Source organism: Passer domesticus, chromosome 13, assembly GCF_036417665.1.
Source record: "Passer domesticus isolate bPasDom1 chromosome 13, bPasDom1.hap1, whole genome shotgun sequence".
In the NCBI taxonomy this organism is placed as follows: Eukaryota; Metazoa; Chordata; class Aves; order Passeriformes; family Passeridae; genus Passer; species Passer domesticus.
In genome coordinates this window covers 19,001,441-19,027,201 of record NC_087486.1, presented here as the reverse complement: position 1 = coordinate 19,027,201, position 25,761 = coordinate 19,001,441, and the positions used below count along the sequence as shown (strand labels likewise).

At 42.7% G+C, this 25,761-nt stretch overlaps 1 protein-coding gene across 9 annotated transcripts in view; it reads left to right on the top strand.

Moving 5' to 3' along the window:
* Nucleotides 1–20,910, top strand: part of KCNIP1 (potassium voltage-gated channel interacting protein 1) — a 292,230-nt gene extending 271,320 nt beyond the window's left edge. For 8 of the 9 annotated variants that reach the window (XM_064388276.1, XM_064388274.1, XM_064388279.1 and 5 more), the window contains 7 exons: nt 3,646–3,770; nt 9,859–9,928; nt 11,358–11,428; nt 13,008–13,115; nt 14,048–14,152; nt 14,707–14,769; nt 17,052–20,910. In XM_064388276.1, coding sequence (XP_064244346.1) covers nt 3,646–3,770; nt 9,859–9,928; nt 11,358–11,428; nt 13,008–13,115; nt 14,048–14,152; nt 14,707–14,769; nt 17,052–17,099 — 590 coding nt within the window. In that variant the 3' untranslated portion in view covers nt 17,100–20,910. Of the gene's footprint in view, nt 1–1,833; nt 1,930–3,645; nt 3,771–9,858; nt 9,929–11,357; nt 11,429–13,007; nt 13,116–14,047; nt 14,153–14,706; nt 14,770–17,051 lie in introns of those variants that run through there. The other variant, XM_064388281.1, reaches the window with a different exon arrangement.
* Nucleotides 20,911–25,761: the final 4,851 nt, after the last annotated feature.

Below are 25,761 nucleotides of genomic sequence, written 5' to 3'. Positions count from 1 at the left end.
AATGTCATTTACATCTTTATTTAAACAATTTACATCTTTATTTAAATCATCGTTTACATCCTTTAAACTGTTTAAGGCTCTGGGTTGTCCTTAGCCAGCCCTTGCACTGTATGAGGCTTCACTATTGCTCATTTGGCACATGGGCTGGAAATGCTGCAGGATTGCACCTGAGGAAGATGTGTTAGGTGCTGTTTGATGCTTGTTTCCCCAGCGCGTGTGAGCCCAGCCCAGGCCACGGTCTGGAGGTGCAGGTGCAGCTGCAGGCACCAGCAAGGATGGGCAGGCTCAGGATGGTGGCTGCTGAGTCCTAGGGTCGAGGCAGCAGCTGGGGAATAACACACTGTTGTTTGATGGGCTTTGGGTTGGTGGAAGGTGTCCTGGCCCGTGGCAGGGGGTTGGAACTAGATGATCTTTAAGGTCCCTTCCAATGCAAACCTTGTCTGAAATGCAGGGCCATTTTCGGGCACTTTGAGTGTGGAACTTCCCAAATTGTAAAGATAACCAATGGTAAAATTGGAACAAATATGAAAAGATGAATCAAGCAAACTTCATTTTTTAAGTAACTTCTAAACTGTATTCTGTTTAAACATTGATTTTCCTTAAGGAAAATTCACTCTCTGCTCTTGAGCAAGGAGCAGTGAAATGAAAAAAGTCTCTTTCATTAGCAACAATCTAAAACATGCATGTACTTGCAAGTGTGTCAAGATTATTTTTCTTTGTAAAGTGAAGTCACTGTTTGGTTTCCGTTATGAAAGGAAATGTGCATATCCTATGGGCTAAGCAAATACAGATGCTATTTTGCACAAAAAATACAAACCTAAGTGATTCTTTTAACCTGGGCCTACAGTGGAGTAAGATTACCACAGGTGATTCTATGCAGACCTCATACCCTGCTATTAAAGCAGCCACAAAAATAGGGGCAGAAATAAATCCTAACTCAAGAAATGTTACATCCCATTCTTCCATTTTAAAATACATTGTAAGGAAAACAGCTAAGTGAATGCTCTGTACCGGCTAAACAATCTTCAGCCTAGGACACAACTCACTGCAGCCATCTGGTATGGAAGGGGGAGTCATCCTGGGATGATTTCAACAAGTGTTGGCAATAAAAACAGAAAAAAGAATAAATTACCATTTATCAGTATCTGTAAGCAGAAGAAGCCTTCTGCATTAGTTACTGCTGCCGCCTGATTAGTGAGCACAGATAACCCAAAAAGAAAAAGGAAAAAAAAAAAGAAAAAGAAAAAAAGGCAGCTTTGCTAAGGTTCAAGCTCTACAAGCTCTCACTGAGCAGCTGGATGGTGTCCAGCCCCTAGTGTGTGTTTCCATCAGCAGCAGGTACAGGTGTCACTGAGCTGGGGAGGTGACCAAACTCGCCCCTCACTGTGTGTGCAGTTGGTCCCAAGGTCTGCTCATACATCAGTGAATTGAAGAAGAAAATTAACTTTAAAACAGCAGCGAGGTGTTTCCTATACTCAAATCTCTCAGAAGAAAACTGTAAACAAGGCAAAACTGAGGAAGAATGTAGTATTACATAAAATATCTTAACATAATTCCTATCAGAAGTTTAAATTTGCATGTGTTAATGTATATACACATCTGCTTGCACTCACCACCCTCACTGAACTTCAGTTTAATAAAACTGTAGTTGTAATAAATCCAAGAGCTCATATTTCATACAGTGACACCTCTGAAGAGCTGGAGGGACTGAGCCAGGATGATAATGAAAATGCAAATAAAAGGAAATACAATGCCCATGATAAAAAGCAAGGGCAGAGGAGGAAGTGCCAGTCTCCTGGTTTGACACTGAAGTTTCTGTGTTTAATTTATAGGGTATCAGAGAATGGAAGAAACAGGTTGAAAAGAGCTGACTTGAGAGGAAGCACTGAAAAGAAACAAATAACAAAAAATGCCAAATCTTTGTCGAGGGTGAGGACTATTGAGGTGGATTTTCTTTCCTTTTTTCAAAGACTCATTTCTCGTTCCTCGTTTTAAAGAATTTCTTCCCCACAATTTTCTCTCTTCACAGCTTCTGTATTCCTTCATTTTGTGTCATTAATTCTAGTGCAAAGAAAATGGCTTTTCCCCCTTATTTCAAATTACTTTTTCCTGTAGCAGACATCCTTTTATATTTCCTTTCTTCTAACAGAAGCTGTAATTTCTAGACTCTTCATTTTCCCTTTGTGTGGGGAAGGTGTGTACTTCAGGCTTCTTTTGGCCCCTTGCCGGCCTTCAGTCCCTTTTTTCTTCATCGTGAACAGCTGATACTCTGCTCCTGTTCCTTGCTGTTACAGCCTCTCACCTTTATTCTCCTGCTGTGCAAGGGACCCTCAGAACAGGATTTAGGAATACATTTTATCTGTTCAAGGCCTACAAATGCTGACTGTGATGCTGCAGATGTGGTAGATTAAGAGGATGGCCGAATTCACCAGTTTCTTAATACTGACAAAATGTTAATTAACCATTAGCATTTACTGACATATGCCCTCCCTTAATAATGTTCAATTTAATATACATATATGTATGCCTATATATATATGTGTGCGTGTGTATCTCTGCAGAATTAATTAGCTTACGAAAATACACCTTTGGACTGGTCTGTTCTTTCACTGAGCCAGTCTGCTCTGAATTCATGCCTTTCCTCTATTCGGAGTGACTCTATTTGCTTGCAAATATTGATTTAAATTGTTGGCTTACAACAGAAATGACTATATTATGCTTGAGCCAAATAGCCTAAAATGTTTTTACAAGATATGAATTGTGCAGTTTTTGACAGTAAGGGAAGTGTTTGCTTTTATGCCAAGCCCCTTTTGGATCTGGATTGGATTTTCATGTCAGCTGAAGGCTGGATCTGGTCCTTGAAGTTTAGAGAATCTCTGATAGACACTAAATATCTATGTATATGGGCATTGCATACCCTGCTGGGGGAAGGGCTTGGCAGGGGAAAACATACATCAAAAATTAAGTGAGGTTGTGGTAAATCAGGGCATGATAGTATTTTTCTTCCTTGTAGAACACTCTCTTTAATAAAATGCATAGAAGTTTTTTTTTTTTGTTTTTTATCTCTTTCTCCGAACAGTCCTTCTAAATTCAGGCTGAATTAATTCCAGATTCGGCAGCTGTGGACAAAATCTGAATTTCTCCTAGGACTAAAGTAACCTTCAATGACTCTAGAGCAAGTTTTTTGGTTAGCACACAGAGAAGTTTCCCTCACTGTTTCACCCCAGTATAAGGTCACTGTCTGATATGCCTGAGCATGTCTGCTCTCTCAGGTGTATTTGCACAGTTAGAAAGCTAAAGCCAGTACTTTAGAAGTGCCATTCCTCCACACTGTCTCAATATTTAGGTATGAAATGTCTGTGGTTGCCTTTTGGAGCAATGTGTCTGCTGCTGCCCTGCTGCTCTCACAACCATTTTGGCTCTGTGGATGGGCAGCTAATTGGCAGCCCAGGAAGAAATGTGAGCTATTACTTTACCCCTGTGGCTTTTATTTTGATTTCAGGAGGTTGAAAACAGTTACACAGATCAGTTCTATTGGTGGTTTCTTTTTGATCTGTTGCTCTTGAAATCCAGTCTGTCCTATCCATCATGTTAAAAGAGCAAAGGTAAAAGCCAAAATAAATATTTTCCTGTCTTCTCTTTCAGATAAAATTGAAGATGAATTAGAAATGACGACAGTGTGCCATAGACCCGAGGGACTGGAACAGCTTGAAGCACAAACCAATTTCACTAAAAGAGAACTTCAAGTTCTTTACAGAGGATTTAAAAATGTAAGAATAGTACTGCAATGAACAGAGTCTAATATGCATGTCCTCACCAGCCTCAACTGCTCAGCTTGATTTTGTCTTATTCCCCTGCTAAGAATTAGTAGTTTTGTATAAGATCTCCCTTACCACAGCAAAATGAGCACAATCTGCCTCTACATCTAATATTTATGACACTGCAATCTGCCTGAAACTGGGTTTGGATGAATATTCAGCGCATAATGGTCTCATTAAACTTGTTCCCCAAATGTCAGCAAGCAGACTTCAATTTCCTCAGCTGTGCCAGTACTTGAAGATAACCTGAAAATGTTTTTATGGCTACTTATTTAAGCCTTGTTGTCATCTCCTCATGTTGAAATAAGTGGTACTGTTCCCTTGTAATTAGGTGCCCAGGATGAATATTTCATCCCTTCTCTAGCTGCAGAAATCTTGCTCTTGTAGTAGACACTTTAGGACTTTAAGGTCCTGCGTAAGTATGGAATAAGGCTGGATTGGCAGGAGCCAAAGAGAAATCAAAAGTTGAAGGTCTGTTAAGACTAAGGAGACCAGAGAGAGGCTGCAGATTTCTGGGCAAGCAGGCAGCAGTGCCAGCTGGTGTGACTGAGTGTGTAGAGCAGCTCCGCGCCCAGCCTTGGAAGCCACCGTTCCAGCCAGGCTCCCTGGGAGCCCAGAGATCGCAGCTCCCGAGCCTCAGCCTGGCTCTGCTGCTGCCTCTCAGAGGCTCCTCACAATCAGGAGAAATGGATGGGGAATGTTGAGGCTACATGGAGCAGATGCTTTATGGACCTTGAAGAATGAGTACTCATTACATGTTTGCCTGAGGATCAGGATTTAGTCACCCACGTGGTTTGTGCCAGCTGATGTTTTAATGATGATTAACACATCAGAATCAAACTGGCTCAATAAACACAGAATGGTTTTTGTATTCTCTTGCAGGACAGCTCTAGCATTTAGAAACCATTACAGCAAAATGCTAACATTTCTCAGTCAAGTGTATTGGGTAAAAACTTGTCAAAAGAAAGCTGAGCTACCTTAAATACAGGCAGTTCTGAGGAACCTGCAGGACTTTGAGAAGGGCCTTTCTTTTTGACAGATTTTTGAAATTTTTGATCAAATCACATTTCCAGTGTATATTTGATTTTTCCAAGGAATCTGGTATTTTCACCCTTTATTTCTCTGCTCACCTAAGTGGGCCAAAACACAGTTCAGCTTTCTGTATTTTTGTTGGTGCATGTGGCATATTTCTGCAGCCTTTCCTGTAAGCAGGAGGTCATTTCATGTGTGGAGTTGCCTAACTGAACACTGATATCTCTTTATGCCTTTGCCAGCCAGCAGGAAATCACACGGCTTTTGAGGCAGAGCTTGGCAGGTTAACACCCTGATATGACATGACTGTCTACGGAGTTAGGTTAAACCTAGTTTTGCTAAGATCTCTACAGTGCCTTCTGTATCGCTGTTGGGTAGGAATCCTGTGTGGGAGAGCTCTGCTCTGTGCTGGGGGGATTTGCAGGTGCAGATGCAAACCAGTGAGGCAGACCTGGAGCACTCTCAGCTCACAGGACATTTACCCCATGCCTTTTCCAATTCTCCTAGCACTTTGCACTACAGAGGCATTACCTCCCAGGGCAATAGTGGCAGACAAGGGCATTTAACTTGTGACCTAAACCTACGACATCATTGAAGGTCTTGGTGTTAATTGGCAGTGATGGCAAGGTCTTGGTTTATATCTGGATGTTAGGACAAAGCAGACTGTTTTTATCCAGCTGATCTGCATACAATATACACAAAGTTTCCAATGTAAGGTTTAAATTGACATGAAAGTGCAGCTTTAACACTGGTAGGCTGCAAATCCTGGTTTCAATGGGATGGGTAATTATGCATAGGAGGAAAACTGGCTCATCTGTTACTGTATTCGCTATTGTACCAAACAGTCTGTTCCTTGGGATGATGTTACAGTGCCATCTGGAGATTCAAAATCCCTGTGGGAATACAGTAATTTTCCTCCCTGGCTTGTACTCACTGCTTGCTCTCTGTGATTATTGCACAGGTCCTGTTTAATCACAAGGCAACACCTGGATAATCACAGAGCAATTTGCAGGAACTTGTGTAGGGCACAGAGGGATGGAGGTCCTGGCTGCAGAGGATTTAGTGCGCAGGAGCAGGGATGGTGTACGACCAAAGGCAGCTCAGCACAGCCTGGGCTGGCCTCTGGACTAGTGCTTGTTTGACCAGGGTCCTAATTGTCAGTACCTTTAAACCTGTTCTTTCTTTGTCTCTGAATTCTGTTGCCCTGCCTCCCTCCAGATTGTCTCAGTCTTTACCCAGGGTGTCACTAGTCTGGTCTGGTGGTTTTGCCCCAGAGTGATAGAGGATGCCAATAAGTTCATCTCCAGAGAAGCCGAGCATGCTAACCAGGCCTGTATTATTGCTGCCTGGCCAAATGTTCCCTCTCTTTGCCTTCAGTTTGCTTTTCCAGTTGTGGGAGGGTGCCACCCTCCAGCATCTCTTGGTTCCAGGACCAGCTGTTCACATTTATCTAGCAGTTGCCTCTGCCCACAGGATTCTGCATTATGTGAATGGTCTCCCTTGCACCTCTCTGTTAGCTGTGGTAAGACTGGAGCCAGACTAACATGAGGTGTTTGGTCCCATCGCTTTGGTTGGGATTCTAAAAAAGCATAGTTACAGGCAAACCCATCAGAGCCTTTTGTGGGTCTTGCCTTGGTACAACTTAACAAAAGAAAATGTTCTACCTTCTGTCTACAAAACCACCAGAACTGTTTGAGCTAAACAGCAATATTGGCACAGAAACAGAATTACCATGAATAGACATAGGCTGGAATGAAAAGAAAGTTTCTGCCTCCCAGAGGAGTAAAGTTTGGTGGTCGGTTATGGAATTGCAGGGAGGAGAGCAAGGAAGTATTTTTATTATTAAAATTGATAAACTGATGTCTAATGAACTGACCAACAATACAGAGATTTGAGCTTGGTAATTCAGGATCTTCCACTTAGGCCATGTTTCATGGCTTGCATTCTTTGGAATAGACTACATGGATTTAAAAGAACTAGGGGTTTTGTGGGTTTTTTTTGCTCAACGGGAGGTTTGTGCTGTTAGGAGAAATGTTGTTAGCTGCAAGGAATAATTTCTTAATACTGAATCAGGAAACAGACACCCAGATGACTGGGGGGCTGCTGGAGACATCCTTACCTTGCTTTAGTGTGAGTATTTTAGCAAATCTGTAACGAAGGGTAGTATGAGATGTAATTGTAAAAAAAGCAGGATTACAGAGGTTAAAGTGAGCAGTACAAGCAAGTATCAGAACATACTGACACTTTAATAATCGCCAAAACATCTCCAAAGTGGGAGAACATAGAGCAACAAACTACATGGAATGTAGTGTGAGTGCTTAGAGATGCAAATCCGGATTGTGCTGGTCTGTGGTCGGCTAACTTATTACCTCCAATTTAGCAAAACATGACCCTGGGTACTCATCCTCATGTTCTGGCCAGCTCAGCTGAGGAGGGTCTAAAAGGCAGGGCATGCTTAGCTCCCCTGCTTTGCACATCTCTGAAAGCAATCAGTGAAATTTATTTCTGATTCCAGCAGAGGAAAAATACAACTGCTGTTTTATTTTCCTTTTGTTTTGTGGGTTGGTGTGTTGGTTTTTACGTGGATTCAGTTGCTTTGTGGTATAGTGATTTAAAAGAAGAGGATGAGTTCAGATGCACAGCTTGTTCTGCCAGAGCTTGATAGTCAGCCCTGGGAAAATGAGGAGTTTGTTCTGTGCTTGATGACAATACAAAAAAATGTTCACTGTTTGGCATTTTTAAAGAATTATTAGGTTAAGAAAATTAGAAGGATTAACCTAGAACCCTGCTATCAAAGGAAAGCCTTATGAATACTACAGTGAAGGACTGTGTTCTTACTGACAAGGATTTTTTCTTGAATGAGTGAATCTTTATTAACTTCGGTGGAATTTAAATTGGCACTACGCTCACCTGCTCTGTTTCACAAGAGAGATTTCTTTTGAGTCAGCAGATATAAGTAGTACTATAGCACTAATGAGGCCTCTGGAGCATTATTTGGCTCTTATAAAACAAAAATTGTGATCAATTAACTGCAAATAAATTGGTAGTTGCATATGTATCTGAAAGCAATCCAGTTTTGGAGAGCTAAATGGGCTGATCAATGTCAGCACTGCCTCTCCCCAGCACTCCTAGAGCTGTGATGCAAACTTTCATTTGGCTTCCAGATGCAGCATCAGAAGCAATAAGGATCACTTAGAAATTCAGAAAATTAAGCAGGCCCAATGGCCCAACTTCCAGGGTAGCCCTTGCCCTTGTGAGAGAGCACAGGCAGCAGCAGCAGCAGCAGTCACATGCACATCTCTGGTAATAAACAGAGGGAAGGGACCTCAGGGATTCTGCGGTTGTGGGAAACATAGAGAAAAAAATGATCAGTCCCTCAACTACAAACCATCTTTCAGCAGGTGAAGTTGTGGTTCTTAGAGAATGTAATAGTTGTCTTATCACAAGGAGAGAAAGAAATAAATCTTGGTGTAGCACTGTGCTGGAAAGGATGGGCCAATTGTGCCAGGCTTGGTTTTAAAAAGAATGATAATTTGGTGAAATACTTCGCAAGGGCCCTGTGCGACCTTGTAGCAAGAGCACGTCAGTGGCCAAGGAGAACACTGCTACCCAAGAATGGCTGTGGATATGGTTCTGGGTCTGGCCAATAATTAAAAGATATCATAAATAAATACCAGATTATTTATTTCATGTATATTAGCTTACAAGCTTCAGAAAACATTAATGTTTAGGAAATATTTGGGAGAATCTCTTATGGTAGCTGTTAGCTTCTATTTAAATATATTCCTTTGATGGTTTCTGTTTTACAGGTGAAAAAGTAACCACTTTTCTTGTGATAAGGAAACCAGGCAACAGATATTTTATGAGGAGCTCTGGAACAGTTCGAGAATACTCATCTAACTAGAAACTTTGCAACCTACAAAATCACAAGTGGCACATAGAAAAGTTGTCAGGTGGACTGTTTGCTGGCTCTGTCTAAACAGCAGTTCAGGACTATCAGGCAAGGTAGTAGGAGTCAGGTTCCAAGAATGGAAAGCTGGTGGTTCCTTGTGCAAAGGGTTATATTTTGCAAAGTTCCCACCTGAAACACCTGTGTTAAAGTGAGGCAGGGATCACAGCATGACACAGAGAGGGATGCATGGAGTGAGTATAGTGCCAGGAACAGAGGAACTTTCTTGATCCCAAGTCTGCCCTTCAGCTCAGGATAAGCATCAAGCCCGGCCATATGTGCCAGTTCTGAGAGTCTTGTGAGAGAGTCTTGTTAGCCTGCTCAGATAATCCGTCTCCAGTACCTCCTACCAGCAGGGAGAGTGCTCTTGTTCCCTCCTCCCTCCCTGATGGGAGCTTGGGGATTTAAATGGCTGAGTGGGGTCAGTGCTGCAGCAGGACACACACCCCAGGGTCTCTATTGATCAGTGGCTCAGAGTGTGGGAGGAAGCTGACTTTTCTGTGTCTGTAATTCTGTGCTCTGTGAAAAAGGCTGAGTAATGTAATTATTTTATTGGTTTGCTCTGGTTTAATTTTCAAAATTGATTGATAGGCAAATTTGAGGAATAGTGCCATCAACTGGGAAGTATTTTCTCTAACTGAAAACATCACATGGTTAGGTAGCAGTGCCCAAGACTCCATAATGTATGTTATAGCAGCACTGAGCTGGTGGAGGTGTGTTTATTATTGAGGTTTGTTTGTAAGGACTTACTAGTGTGTTATGGATTGTTCACCTGGTCTGCTGCTGAGGATTAAAAAACAGCAATGAAACTGCTGAAAAAACAGTTAGAAATTTTAATAATGGTGACCCAGCTTTGTGAGATGCTTAGGATGAAACTGCAGTCTGAATTACTTTAATTTCTCCAGCTGCACAGCCTGTTCATGCAGAGCACTGTGAGAACAGGAAGGTGATTTGTTTCATTGCTCTCTTTGGGCTTGTAGAGTTTTGCAAATGAACCTTTACAAACCTGTGTTTTCATTGATTCTCTTTCTCTCTTTTTTTCCTTTTGTTTTCCAACAGGAATGTCCTAGTGGGGTTGTTAATGAAGAAACATTCAAACAGATCTATGCACAGTTTTTTCCTCATGGAGGTAAGTGGAGTGCTTTGTGCCTGTCAGGGTTATTGAAGCCCTAACATTGCCTACTACCAGTTGGCTGCAAAACTGCTGCAGATCATCTGTATGAGAAATGGGAATCAAGCTGAAGCTTTGAGGGATTTTAGACAGAAACACAAACATCAAGGTAATAACATTTTAGGCCATTTAAACAGTTATTTCACATAGAAAAACCCCCATAAAGATTACCCCTCAATGTGAGCTCTTCCTTCCAAAATAGAAACTGGGGGTTGATGCTTTGTTCTGTTCTTTCTGTTGGCAGAAAGTGGAATTGCTTCCCCTCAGTGTGTCTCTGCTTCCCTGCTGTTGAACTGCTGGGCATGTCGTGTCTAGCACAGGAGGGTCTGAGACTTCTTTTTGGCCTGAAAATTAATCAAAATCTCCTTAAAATTCTTAAAACAGTTTCTAGTTGATAAGTAAACTCCTGGATACCTGAAATGATAATTTTTGGTGTTTATGTGACTAAGACAGGGCCATGTCATGAATGGGCATATTAAGGTATTGTATTAAATCTTTCAAATAGTACACGTTCTTGCCTTTTAAAAACATCAAGAATCTATATATTCTAATTGGATATGTTTTGTAGGGATGCTCTTCTCAAATTGAATGAACTTAGTCATGTAAGTGACTTTTTAGCAAAAGATTAAGTATTCGAGGCTTTCCAAAATATCCCACTCTGTAGTGGCGGAACATGGTCTTTGGGGAACAATGACTGACCTTTCTGCAAGGGTGTATGTGTGCACGTACATTTACTTAAAGAAGGTCATTAACAAGTGTTTTTTCAACTAAATGTCAAAATAAAACATATTATGCTTATGTTTTCAACCCGTGGGACCTCAAAGAGGTACGCCTATAAAAGGTTTGCATTAAATTTCAGTATGAATTTGATTATTTCCTGGTGTGATTTTCTAAACCCAGCAGTTTAAGATTCAAAAGGACAAAAATCTGCCTCTAAGTGAGATTGCTCTCCAGCAGCGTGGGTCAAACTCAAGTAACTGGAGCAAGACCGTTCTGAAGCTGGGCATTTCCCTGGGGAGGGGTGGGAAATGTGTCTCCCACAAAACAAAAAGGTAGAGAAAGGATGCTGCAAATTGCAGTCACTCTTCAATGTTTTTGCTGTGTTTCCCACTATTTGAACCGGAGACACTCATGGTTGGTGGGGATTTCCTGCTCATTCTTTCAGGTAATGCTCCAAAATCCAAACAGTTTCTACTGTAATAAAAGCTTTTGCATGTCAAGGCTGTTTTAAGGGAGGGTGCCAGGATTTTGCAAGTGCATGATTACATTTACTGGTTCATAGAATACTTGGCAATGCATCAGGGTTGAGTTGTATACAGAAGGAAAATAAGGTCATGACTTTAGAATCATCAGTGTATGAGGAGTCCCTGCCCTTTGTGCCTTTCAGATGCCAGCATGTATGCACATTACCTCTTCAATGCCTTTGACACTGCACAGAATGGCTCCGTGAAGTTTGAGGTGATTGCTTTGCATCTTCTATCCATGCCACTTTCTCAGTTTTGTGTTTTCAACCTTTTCTGTCCAGTCTTCATTGCGAAGTAGTAGGACTTGTTGGATTAAAGATTAGAGGTTTCAATCTAAAGCCAGTCAGTGTTTTCAAATCTAGTTCACTTTAGTTTATGCAGATGCAGTTCCATGTCAGTAAAGAAATATCTAGATTGTGCTTCGGGATCAGAGGAAGAAAGTGCAGAGGTTTATGCAACAGACAGGAGTGGCTGAGGAGAGTCCCATGTGAAATGAGGGACACAGAGATCTTGCATCTTGTACCTTCTGCAGTCATCATGCATTGCATGATGTGTTGAACAAGCATCTCAGGTACTTGGAAACAAAATGCACACTTTAACTAAAAGGCCTGTTGCAGTGGCTACAAACAAGTTCTCTTCATGCTTAGCCCATAGCTGTAGGAGTGCAGCAAAGGGATATATTAAGTCATAGACTTCTGGAGGATGAACTTCATAGTTTTGAAGACTATAAAACTCCTACAGAACTACAAATCATAGGCAGTCTTGCCTTTGCTGTCAAATGTCCAAAACCTCAATTAATTTCTACGTAAGACTGGGAAATGTATCCATTCATTAAATGCAAAATTGGGGTATTTCCATATGTATCTGTGCAAGAGTGCAGTGGGAGGTTTGCATGGAGCAGCTCCTCAGTAGCTGAAGGTGTTCAGAAACCTAAACAGACTGAGAACAGGAAAATGCTCTTAAAATAACAAACAAACAAAAAAACCCCAAACCTAGGAAGTGCTGAACTTTCATTCCTGGCAGATCTGTCTCTTAACTGGTTGTCAAACATGAGAATTTTGTCCCCTTTTTTATCAACACATTCAAATTCCTCAGAGTCTTGGCAAAAAGGAGCAGAGGTTTCTAAGCAGCGCTGCACTGCCTCATGCAGAGCTCATGGAGGTGACTAAAGCTATTAAATGAGTTATCAGGAGCTGTATAGCTCTGTTAGCCTGAAACTCTGCCTGTGCTAAAAATTCCCTGTAGCTATGCTACTCTCAGTGCCTGAGCCACTGTGCAGTATAATTAATAAATCACAGTTATCAGAAGCAGTATCTTTAATGTAAGCAAAGAAAACCAATTAAAATTATGTGTCCCACACTGAGTAATTAGTGGTGGGAATAATGTCTGGTCAAGTCTGGCAGATTTTGGCAGAGAGCAAAATCTAGGGCTTCCTCTGTCAGAGGAGTTTATCTCTGAGATAGGATTTTCTCCCTTCTTTGCCAGCACCTCGGTCAGGGGGTTAAAAAGCATCAGCTTCTACTTCCACAGGCACAGTCCAGCTGTGTTTAATCAGGTGGTGGCAATCTGAGTGACAGGTCCTTGCAGCAGGGAGGAGAAAGACCAGTCATCTCCATGAATGCTTCAACCATTGAGTTCAGTCAGAGAGGGCACATTTTTGGAAAAGGGAGCTAAAAGAGGTTGATAAGCATATGCTCCATCCTAAAAATATTAATCTTTTGACTGGCATTGTATAAAAAGGGTGACTTTGGGATGTTATGAGAATTCACACTTCTTTCACTGCCCCAAACCAGGATTTTGTGATGGCACTGTCCATTCTGCTACGGGGAACTGTTCATGAAAAGCTGAGATGGACATTTAATCTGTACGACATAAATAAGGATGGCTTTATAAACAAGGAGGTAAGACTGTTCCTGACAAATATGATTGATTTTGGAAGGGAGAGTTGATTGGGTTTTGTTGCAGAACACAATTAATTATACATGCAGCTAATTAAATGCAATTCAGAGTGGACTCATGCATTTGTCTGTGTGGAAGCTAAATGCATAGTGGTCTTATTGCATAATTTTCTAGACATGTTTTCCTATATTATGTTACCTTTAATGAATTGTGTTATCCAGGAGCAAAATGCTGGTTACACCTCTGAGCCACATAAGCTTTGTGAAGGGGAGGGTGATGGTGCCAGTACTTTGTGACTGAGGCTCAAGAGCTTGCTTTCTGCACAGGGAGATACTGTGGGGGTCATCCAAAGCAGCACCACTACCAAATCCTGCATTGTCATCTGTTTTTGTCTTCTTATCTGGTGTTGCTTGTTCCTGTTACGGGAAGCCTTGGTTTTGAGCACGGTGACCTTGAATATGTGTCAAATACAACTTGGACCACTCAAACCCATTGTGCATCCCTGGAGGATTTGCAGTTACTGCCACTGGCCACAGAGCTGAGGGGCAATTTGTGCGATGTATGGGGAAGGAGTAGATTCCCAGTTCCAGCTGTGAGGGTCCCTGACCCTAGAGGATGCCCTCAGAACAGAGTTGGTGCCACAGCGCGGGGCTGAGCACAGCCCTTGCTGCCAGCACCTGCTGTGTCAGAGCCAGGCCAGAGGAGGGGAGGGAGCACTGGGAGCATGTGGCACTGTGGGGGCAGAGGAAAGCAATTCTTTCTATAGGGTGTTTGTATGTCTGGTACATCTGTCTCCGTGCACATGCACAGTCATTCCAGATGCTGGTTTTTCATAGGAGAAGGAGGGTATACAATAGGGCGGTGCAAGACAGAAATGGGCCCTCATTTTTCTTAATTTCCTTTCTGTGTTTGTGCTGGCGTGCTGCCATGGCAGGAAATGATGGATATCGTAAAGGCAATTTATGATATGATGGGAAAATACACATATCCAGTGCTCAAGGAAGATGCACCAAGGCAGCATGTAGAAGTGTTTTTCCAGGTACCTGGGTTTTTATTGTTTTTTCTTAAGACTTGAACTAGGCACTGATAGACTTTCCTGTAAAGTTGAGTCTATACTTCGTTATATATTTCAAAATAAACCCTAGCAGCTACTCAGCCTAGCACTGCAATGCCTACTGATTTCCTGGCTCCAAAGGTATCTCCCATGTCTCTTAGCCTGACCCTTTGCACCACGTCCAGTAAGTCTGAAGCCTCTGCATGTGCTGCAGGCTTTCTGTGCTGCTTCTCTCAGTTGCCCTAAGGACTGACAGGAATGTGGGTGTGGGTCGGTCAGGCAGTGAATAAATAAACAATGGAATAAGGGCAGAGGTTCTGGTGTGTGTCAAGAATGCAGTTAGAGATGACCTCAAATGTGCTCCAAATTTTAGAGTAAACAAACAGAGCAGTTGGCCAATCCAGCACTGGCCACTGGCCACTTAGTCTGTGGGCTAAGCTTAAGTGCCCAGCTTTATTCAGGTTTCATCAACTAAGATACTGTACTGTAACAATGGTGTTACCAATGTAAACTAATTTTTACATTATTTTATTTTGCAGAAAATGGATAAAAATAAAGATGGAGTTGTAACTCTAGATGAGTTTATTGAATCATGTCAAGAGGTAAGGACTAAGTTATAACTGCAAGGAAAGCTCTATCTCATGTCACATGATATGCTTCCCTTTGGATAAACTCTGTTTGAAACAAGATGCTGCTCAGGATCCTGGGTTTTTTTTGCTCTGTGGAAAAAAAACCAAACCAAACCAACAAAAACAAACAAACAAAAAAAACAAAAAAAAAAAAAAACCAAAAAAACACCAAAACAGCTTCAAGACTGAGTTTGTGATGCCCTGTGAAGCCTGTGACTCAATAGCGAGGTAAGGTGAGGCAGAATATGGGAGATGATGTCTTCATGTGCAGTGCTTTTATTTTCCTGAGTGGACTGCAGTCCCTGATTCTACAGACAAGCAGACAACTATGTAGAAAGCTCTTAACTGTCTTAGGTTGTTTTGGGGTTTTGTAGGTTTGGTTTTGGGTTTTTTTTTTCTTCATTTTGAGAGTCTGCTGCTGTCTCTGTGTGCTGCCCCAGATGTTGTTATCAGGTACCACCTTGCTGGAACTGCCCAGAGTCAAAGGTGTCTCAAATTCTTGCAAATACAGCATTGAGTTATAAAACCAGTTGGTGTTTTCATGGTCAAACATTAAAAGAAAATGCTGTCTTTGTAGCAATGATTTTCATTTTTCCTCTGTTTTGGAAGTAAGCCCCCTCTTGCAAATTTCATGTATGAGATTGGTTGTGTTAAGATTTGTTGGTACTTTTAGCACTGGCACAAAGAAGCGCCTGCATTAACATGCAATTGGCCTAATGTCTGCTGTCTTAGACCTGGATTGTGTGAATATTCACTCTGAGATATCTCTAATATTTGACCGCTACAATAATAATGTAAAAGGTAACCTCTGCCTTTTGGAATGTTTATATTGGTGCATCGAATTGCATATTGGCCCTTCTGTGCATTTTATATTGCCTGGAAATTTCTTTCAGGTTCTGGAGCTGGACAGCTCTTTTGTCCCTGAGCAAGGGGAAGGTGGTCACTGTGGAGGGCTGGGTCGGCTTCTGTTGCTTTGGTGTCAAACCTGGCTCTGGCAACATCCAAGTCTTAGTCACGGACTTCAGACAGCCAAATCCTTGTTTAGCAGATGCATAATGGAAAACTAATGTTTTTCGATTACTTTATTCTTGGTCACACCTGATTGTTTGGCTTATTTTTGGCACCCTCTTCTTTTAATCATTTGTGTTGTGTATTATTCTGCACGTTCATAACTTGCCTGTAGGTGTGTGTATGATCAGGTAGTCTCAGTATTGAAGCAGCTTTACTTTACCTATAACTGTTAGAGTTTTAATTCTCTGTCCCTGTTTGGGTTTGGTTCCTTCTGCTGCCATCCTGCCACTGGGAGCTGGGTAGGCTGATGCACTGTCAGCTGCTGTTTCCTGGCAGGCAGGAGCAAGCCCTGCAACACCAGGATTTATTCTTTTTATCTTTATGAAAAACAAACCAAAATGCACAGCAGTGCTCACCTGTGCCATTGCAGCAGCTCTGGCTTGAGGACAGTGAAGCCCTGGCATGATCCTGGAGAGGTTGATTGGCTTCCAACTGCTACAGAATGAGCAGTGACAGGGATGATGCAGACTCACAAACCAGCTGAGGAATGCAGTGCAATAGATCTCTTAAGCTGCTCAATGTGGAAAATTGTTTTCATGTTACAGGCAAACAGCTGTTCTGAACTGAATTCCTGGGGGGAAAAAACCACCATTATGTTTTTGAATACTAATCTGGTTCTTATCTCAAAGTAAAATTCCAATACTTCAGGAGAAATAATCCAGGATTTCCCTTGTGTCTGTCTGTAAATTTCTTATTTGGCTCTAGGAACCTCAGAGAGCCTGAGGTTGCACAGATTGCATGTGTTTTAGGTTTGAACTGGAATTTCTGGCAGGAAGTGCTCCCTCAAGGCAGTTTGCTTGTTGGTTCAAAATCTGCCATTCCATTTGGACTTGTGGACCACATTAGACAAGAACACATTTGCACACCCAGCGTCAGGGAGGGGTTCTGAGGGTTGAGCACAGGCACCAACCCAGTGCCCTGCCCAGCACATCCATGCTGGACATCAGGCTGAGGAGAAGACCCTGTGCTTGGTGTGCCTCAAACCAACCAGGGCCAAAGCACAAGCCAGCTGCTGTGCTGAATCAGGCCTGGGCACTGAGCCCCAGTTCACAGAGGGGGAAAGCATTCCCAGAGCAAGGCTGCTGCCTGCCAGAGCAGCTGCAGATCTCTCTGGTGCTGAGGCAGACTTATGAATTGTGCTTGTCCATGCTGGTTTCATGGGAGTATCTTCTTCTTGCTTTCAGGATGACAATATTATGCGATCATTACAGCTCTTTGAGAATGTCATGTAACCAGACAAGCACTGGAGGAGTCTGAGACTTGTGTGTGACAAAGATCTTCTTTCTGGGTGAAAGATTTACAACTGAGCCATGTCCAGCGTGTGAGGATTTTGTATGACATGTCCAACCACATGGCAATTGAATGCAACTGATCCCACCACTTCTCCCCGGAAGATGCTGGTGGACTTTTGTTTCATTTTGGAAGCATGTGAATATTTTAATAAATCCCGACAAGAGAGAACTGCTGCTCGAAGTTCAATGAGTAATACAGAGCATTGTTTGCTAGGCACAAGTCCTGCTTTTAATCTAGCAAGCTTAATTCCCTATGATAGCACATGTTGATAGCTATTCAGCCATCTATTGCAAGTGACATCTCAGTCCATACCTCTGTTTGGCACAATGTTCTGTGGATGCCTTTGCTGTTAATCTGCTTTGACAAAACCCCAATCTGCCAGGTCAGTCTGTGAGAAAATGAACAGTCACTGTACCTGGGACATCAAACAGACAGCCCATGTAGCCAGTTTCCGCATTGCTGCAGAGATCCTGTTTATCATCTCACATGCACTGGTGCCACTACTCTGAGTTTAGTGGAGTTCTTCCTGAACATATTAACCAGGTGATCTTCATGCCAGGGTGGTTCAGAAAGGAGCAGAACGTGTTGCACATATTAATAAAAGTACAGAACAAATCCTGTTCAGGAATGGTAAGTTTCCAAGAGACCAGGCAGGTGTGTAAGGGCTGGTACAGAAAGAGGAACACCTGCTCTGGTCCCTGCTGAGTCCCAGGGACACCAGGTGATTCTCCACAGTGCATCTCAGCAGCACCACGGCCATGTGCTCTGGTCCTTTTGCTGTAGTTTGGCACACACTTCCTAGGTTCATCACTGGACGTTACAGTCAGATCTTACCCCCCCCCCCCCCCCCGCCCCCTTTATGGATTTATTTAAGCTGTCTTGTTTGACTTTGTGAAGAGCAAAGATACAACTGTGTTTCAACATACAGACCTTGGTACCCACCAAGTGCCCAGCACATTTGATTGGGAGTTCTTGAATTCTTATTAGACTCAGAATCAGCTTTCAGGCCCCATATTTTTTTCCTGCAAGGCTGTAGCATGCCTTGTATAAGCTCCATTTCTTTTTGAATGCCAAGTATTGGTTTTGGGGTTTGGTTTTTTAATTAATAAAACAGAAAAGTTCATGTAGTGAATTTACATGTAGTGAATTTACACCAAGTTGGATGACTTGTCAGCTGGGAAACATCAGAGCCTTCTGTGAAGAAGCCTTTTAGGAAAGCTGACCCACCAGAGTGCCATTGCCATCTCCAGGCAGACAATGGCTGAGAAGCAAAGGGAAGAAGGGAACAGCCAACTCTTCCAGCTGCTCAAACCACACAGATGGGACAGTGCCTGCCATAGTGCTGCATTATTCCCATCCAGTAAGCATTATTTTTATTGTATCACATACTATATTACAGACAAACTGTTAGCACTGAAGATATATTTTAAAAATTATGTAAGTGGAAGGTTTTTCTAATAGAGAACATACAGAATGCCTCAGTTCTGTAGTCCTAATTTTATAAGAATTTCATCTATTGAATAATTCCTGATTACAGAAGTAGGTCTGATCAGTCCTAGTATAATAATAATGCCAATTCCCCAAGATGGGGTATTTTCCCCTTTTACTGTGCTCCTCCATACACTTCTGTGTAGCCTTAACTGTATTTCTGTAAGTCGTTCCCTTGCCATCAAAAGTGGTGTTCAAGTGAAGTTACATGTCTGCAGGAATGACACCTTAGTCCATCTTGTTTATTGCCTTTCATACAAATACCATTAATGAATTCCTCACAGCAGTGATCCAGCAGCTCCAGTGAGGGGCTGGGATTTTCAGGAGTGATGCTCTGCTGTGGGAGTACCTTTCCTCCAGTTGTTGGGTCATTTAGGCTTTATTTAACAGGCACCTTGTAAAGACATCAGCTGTAGCTGAAATAATACACAGTTTACACCATTCCTTCTTGAATCTTCTTGCAATCACTTTTGCAAATGACAGAATTTAATATAATTACCAGGTTTTCCCTCCCATCAAAACTGCTTAATCTATTATTCTAAGCAGTTCACTTCATCAGAGGGAGAAGCGGTCAGGACAATGGAAATTAAGGATTTGAATCAGGCTAGCACAGTGCCTTTTTCCTCTAATAATCTTGTTTCAAGGGTGCTTATGAAATGGCGCATACAGACAGAAGTGTTTGGAATGTGCCCTTTTCAAAAGAAAATGTTATTAGTTGCATGATGCCATAGTCCCTGAAGCTAAATTAATTTCTGGAGTTACCATGATGAATTTGGCCTCATCTGTGTTTCCTGGCCTGCTGGCAGCAGTTCTGTTGGGGCTGCCTTTGTCACCAGGGTTGTCACTGTTTTCTCTTGAGTGTGGCTCCAGCTCAGCAGCAAACAGCTGCTGTGACTGTCAACGCGTGCTGACGTGCATTGCTGATCAGGGTACCAGTACTGACCCTGCACTTCTGCCGTCTTTGCTGCTCCACTGTATCTGCTTTTCACTGCCAGAAACAATGAGGGTGCATCAGGTAGAGAGGGACATGCTGACAGGCACGCTAAGTCTGCTCTTAGAGGATAACAAGCTTTGATTTGGATCCCACTGGAGTCAGTCCCCTGCCATACACCCCTGATGTTCAGCCCTGGGTTGAGCTCTGCATTTCACCTGAAGCCCACAGTAGCTGACACAGGAGGACAGCTGCATTTTCCCAAGCTCCGATTGCAGAATCTATCTGTGGCAGAGTCCTTGCCATTGCAAACCAGATTATTTCCCTGTGTTTGTCCCTGATCCCACTGTTACAGCCAGAGGCTGGGATGCACCAGTGCATAGAAGGCCTCTGGGTTTTCCATCAGCAACATCTGTCCATCGCAGGTGTGCTCCAGCTGCCAGGTGAGACAACAGTGACTGTGAGAGAGCTGCTCTCTGCATGGAAATGGCTTTGGGTTTGTTTTTCATGTTTTCTGTGAATGTTACTCTACTGTAAACTTGCCAAGCCTCCGCTCACTCATAAATGGGGCATGCAATATTTATGACAAACACTAGTACAGATTTCTAAATAAAACACACTATGCTACTCCATTCTCCCACCCTCATCAATCCTCCTGCCAGTAGACAGAAGGCAGTCAGATTCTCTGTCAGTGCTATCAACTGTGCACATTTCCTGCTAGTTATGAATGTTTAAATAATGTCTGAATCAGGACTCTGACTGTTTCACTAGTTACAAACATTAGTCTGCATCTTCCTGCCAGCATTTTATAAAGAAAGCCTTTCTAACATGCATTTTAGGTAACAATCTGTTGACAAATAGGAATATGATAAATGATAATGCAAAAAAAAGAAAAAAAAAAAGAAAAAAAAAAAGGAAAAAAAGTACCGTGCCTGTTCTGTGGCTGTTTGTTTTTCTGTTCCTCTGAATGCAACATTGTGAGTAACCATGAGCCAAGCTAAAAGCTTGAGACACAAATACCCTGAGGTTCAGACATCATGGGCAGTGGCATTTCCTGACTGCAATATGTGTGGGGAGCAAACACCCTTGTGTCCATGGGTCGCCTCTGATGAGTAGCAGCAGTGTGTCAAACTTTTCTTCTTTATGGAAGTGCCATGAAAGACCTAAGGAAATGTGCAAATAATGTAAATTGTGATATCTAAAGCCATGTTAAAGGATCAGCCATGTATAGCTTCACTGTTACAAATGCTATTCTCTGATGGCAATTTGTATTCAATTTTGTTGAATGGTTTTAAAAATGTTGGTTTTAGTAATAAAAAGAAATAGCTGTAGGAGGGTGTCCTTTCTTAAACCCAGTGTGTATTTTTTCTCAAGGGACACTGTTAGGTTAGAAAATAAACTTTTGCAATGAAACTTTTAAAAGTGGGACTCAAACATGTATCTGTGTGCATGGGGGCTGTGAAACTGAATTGTGCCATGAGCTAACACTTACATTCCAATGATTTATTTGCATCCCTCATTCAGGGGTTCTCTTACATTTGATGTGGTGGCATATGCTGAACTGATAGTTTGGCCCTTGTGTAAAGTTCAGAAATGTTGTCCTACGTGCACCGCTGATAGTAACTTATGGCAGTGAACACTGAAAGCTTACAGGCATGGCTCTTCTCTTCTGCAGTTCTGTTTAAGTATAAGCAGGAAAACAGACAATCATGTTGAAAAAAAAAAAGCAAACACTATTTTATGTTATAGATAAAAAAAAATCAAAAATGTCAGTGTCCCTTCACCTTTGGTTTATTGTAAGTATCCATTCTGACACATTGAGGAATGCAGAAGTGATTTTGCCAGACATATATATACATATATATATATATATATTTGCTAAACTCCATTTCGTAGGGTATTATCTGTCCACCAGTACATCCCAGGAAAAAGAACATTCATCCATGCGGAAATATGGAAATAAAGGTGTCTGTGTGAAACGTGGTCTTGGTGTCACTGCAGTGCCTGCCCAGCACTCGCTCCCGCAGGCACCTCCTGCTCCCAGAGACAGCAGGGCCCTCTGGACAATGCCAGACTGGAATTCTTGCTCCTTCTGCAAGAAGAAGGTGTGCTAACTGCGTGTTCAACACCTCTTGCTCCCTGGGATGTGTCCCAGTTGCTGCCAGGCAAAGCAGGCTCAGGCTCAAAGCACGTACGTAGGCTTTTTGTTCACTTTTTGGCTGAGGTTTGTTTGAGTGGCTGGTGAAACCTGAGTTACTGCTTCAAGATATTGGACAGCTCTGGTTTTATTCTGAGCCCATCACTACTGCAGTCTGAGCATCTCATCCTGCTCCTTCATGGGTCCAGGGCACAGCACCTGATGGATGGAGGGGCAGTGGGGAGGGAGCAGCTCTGCACTGGTCGAGAGGCTGTCTCTCACTCTGGAGCACAGTGGGGGAGCCTCAGGTGAGTGCCACAACTCAGCATATGCAAGGATATTTTTGAATCCAATAATAATGTCTTTTTTTTTTACTGAGACATTAATTCTGTAACCTTTGCTTAACCATGCAGGTCCAGCAAACTGGAAAAGGACCAGTTGGGAACACGTTGGCACGTGAAGTCCTTTCATCACATCAGATCTGCACTGTGTGGGATCAGGCATGGGAGCTGCAGGAGCAGAAATTCTGTGTGATGGAGAGCTGGTGATGGACCCACCCCTGCTGCTTGGCCAGGAGAGACTGGTTCTCTATGAACAGGACCCCTGTCCCCATCACCCTTCAGGAGGTGGGAAATTATGAACTGATGATCTCCAGAGCTTCAGTGGATGTGGTTATTTCCAGATTGTTCTGTTAAAATTTCCCTTGTTGTCTTGCAGAAGAAAAGTCTCTCTTTCTCCATCTGTTCTTGTAGAGACTGGGGATCGCTGTAGGGCTCTGGCTGGAAGCCCCCATGGCTGGAAGGTGCCTCCTGAGCACAGGGTGAGTTGTCACATTGCCTGGAACATTCTCCTGGGGACTCACCTGCTGTCCTGTCCAGGTGCACAGCAGCCTGTGAGGAGCTTGGGGGCTATGGGGTGATCCACACTCCATGTTCAGGACAAGGGCTTCTGCAAGGGATGGACAGGGCTCCTGGTAGTGGGGAGAGGGGGATGTTTCCTTTAGAACCTGGGACACTTGCAAAGTTTCTTGTTAGGTTTTGCACCCACAGCCAGCAGCCATTAAATGGAGAAGGAGAACAGCACCAGTGCAGAGTTCCCCTCGCAGGAATCTGCTCTGCTCTGAAGTCTGGCTGCAGGAGATGGGCCTGGATGGTCACTGCTCTCACCCAGATAACAAGGCATGAGAATGAGCCTGAATGCTCCTCACAGCTGTGACCTCCCTTCCCTGCAGCACAGCTTTTCCTGGGACATCCCCAAACCCAGCCCCAGTTCCCTCTGCTTCAACTGATGCAGCACATCAGGGATACACTGCCCCAGCGTTTTAGAGTCTGTGTTTGCTCTTTACATTGCAGAGAGCCAAGGAGTGAATACATTGATATTGTGAGGGATGCAGGGGAAGGGCCCAATGCTAGTAATGTCCAGTCACCTTGTTAAAATGTCTTTGAAATGTTAGTGCTGATCCAGGATTTTCCAGAAGAACAATAAGTTATTGAAAAATGTTGATTAAAAAAAAAAAAAGTAAGATTGATTTTACAATTCCAGGGTTAAATTGAAATTGTTGACATTTTCACAGAAACTGATCCAACCTTTGTATTCTAATTATTGTATTGATTTACTTATAAATCTATATAAATTGAAAATGTATAACAGTGTAAATATACACAAAGATAAATGTCAGCACAATGTTTTCTGTCTGAACAAATCTTCTAAATTTTAGAGAACTCAGAACACAAAGAATTACCAAAACCTTGTTTTCTTCACACAGCCTAAGCTGTTACGGAAGAGCATTTGTCACCAACAAGTTATAAGTAAGAAGAATAACACCCATTGTGGTGGGTGAGCATTGACAGGCACACTGTTCTATAACTGATAATGAGCAAAACTTTTTGGAAAAACTCATCTATGTGTATGACAAACTGAGTTGCAAAAATACTTCTAAATTTTTGTTTCAGACTTTTTAAAATTTACCTCACTTTATTTGCCTTATTTTATTTTGCACTAAGCTGTGATATCATAATGCTTAGATCTTGAAGAATATCTGCCACAAACAAGTTACCAAATTACTTTTGGTTCCTTTGGTATTCAAATGATGGAGCTATGCACAAACAAATTAAATGCTTTGAAAGGCAAAGAAGGTAAGATATTTCTATCTGTTAGAAATCTAGGAGATTTGTATCAGCAATACTTTGTAGTGATTTCACCAATGAAATAAAATTAACAGAATATTGAAGGTTTTAGTTTCTGTTCTGTTCTAACAGTGAATATTTAGTGCATGTCATAAATAAAAAATGGGAATATATGTTGTAGATTTCAGCAGCTTCAAAGTGTCCAAAAGCAGAATTTCAGAACCTAAAAGTGCCCTTTTCTGAGGGCACATTTGGACCAGAAATCACCTTCCAGCCTGTGAAGAGGATATTCCAGGGCTTGAGCAGCCCTGCTCAGCACGGCCCAGAGACATCACTGCAGAAATGGGTGTGACATTGCAGAGACCTGCAGGTAGTTTTAGATACAATAAAAGTCACATTCGAAGGCAGCCTGTTCCTTTACTGCAGCTTTACTCTAGGTTTGGTATGAATTTGCAGTACCTGGGCGAGCTCTGTGCTTACACTCGGGGAGTACCTGGCCAGCTCCTGTGTCCCCAGAGCCCCAGCAAGGCCTGGAGGAGCTGCCTGTTCTTGGTGGAGCTGAATGGAGTCAGAAAACTGGGGAGGAAATTTTGACATCTGGGAACTAAGGTAGTGTTTCACAGACTGGATGAGTCCCTGTGTATTAGCTGTGCCTTTCCTCCAAGGACAAGTCCATGGAGTGAGGAGATGCCTTGTTATAGGCATCTCCTTGTTTGGAGAAAATCAACACCAGCGGGCTGGAGCTGCCCTGGGGGAAGAGCCAGAGATGTCTCATGGCACTGACACAGTCTGGAAGGGATGGACAAAACCCTGCTTGGGTCTGTGTTAGTAGAGAGAACACAAAAATGTGACAAAGCTGGTCAAACCTGGTCCCTGTGCTGGGACTTTTGGAGATTTTTTTTTTTTTTCACTTGGCAAAGAAGGAGCAATAGTAGTGTTTGGCTGGTCTTCTGTGGTTGTGCTTTCCAGGTGTTCTGTGTTCTGCTCTGTGGGCACCAAGTTCCTGGCTCTGCAAGTTTCTTCCTTGTTCCCAATGAAGGGCAGCACTGCCGCTCCCAAGCCCTCAGCTTCCAGTCACCACACAGGCAGAGTTGGGAATTAACCCAGGGGACAGCTGGCACTCAGGTATTGGGATATTGACATGGGAACAAGCAAATGGTCTGAGGCTTCCATGGGGAATAGGCTGTACCCACCCCATGGCTCGAGACAACTCCGAGTGCTCCCTACTCCCTGCATGAAGCTGGGCAAAACAGCCAGTGTTGTCAGCATGTGTGGAACCTATGGATGTGTGAGGATGTGTGGATGTGTGAGGATGTGTGGATGTGTACAGAGGTCTGTGGGTGTATGGATGTGTATGGGTGTTTGTAGCATAAGGATAATGTCACACATTCTGCAACTTCTGTTGTCACAGGCTATACAGGCTGTTACAGGACATTTGGGAATCAAAGGGTTTGAAGTATTAGGACAGGAGTCTCCAGTGAAAGTAGTTTTTTGCTGTAGAGAAGATGCTTGTCATGCTCTGGACAGTCTCTGCCTGGTAAATAGAAAACAAGAGGCTGTGGATTTGCTCAGAACTGCTCAAAATTTAATCCAATGCAACTAGAAAAAATGTGGTGGTAAGTGCCATTGAATTAATATTTATTAGATTTACATTTTCCTTTGCAAATGTGACATGGCATCAGGTGTGTCTCAAAAGATTGTGCTTTTTAGGACATCATAGGGAGGAGTGCAGTGTTCCCAAAGTGGCCCTCAATTTTCCTAAATCATGTTCAGAGATTGAGACCTTACAGAGACCCAGTTGTCCCCAGCCAGGGTGGCATGTGAGCCACAGGGACAGCTGAGGACACTGCTGTCACTTGTCATTCCACCGTGTGACACAGCCCAGCATCTCTGGACATGAGCACAGATCACCAAAGTTG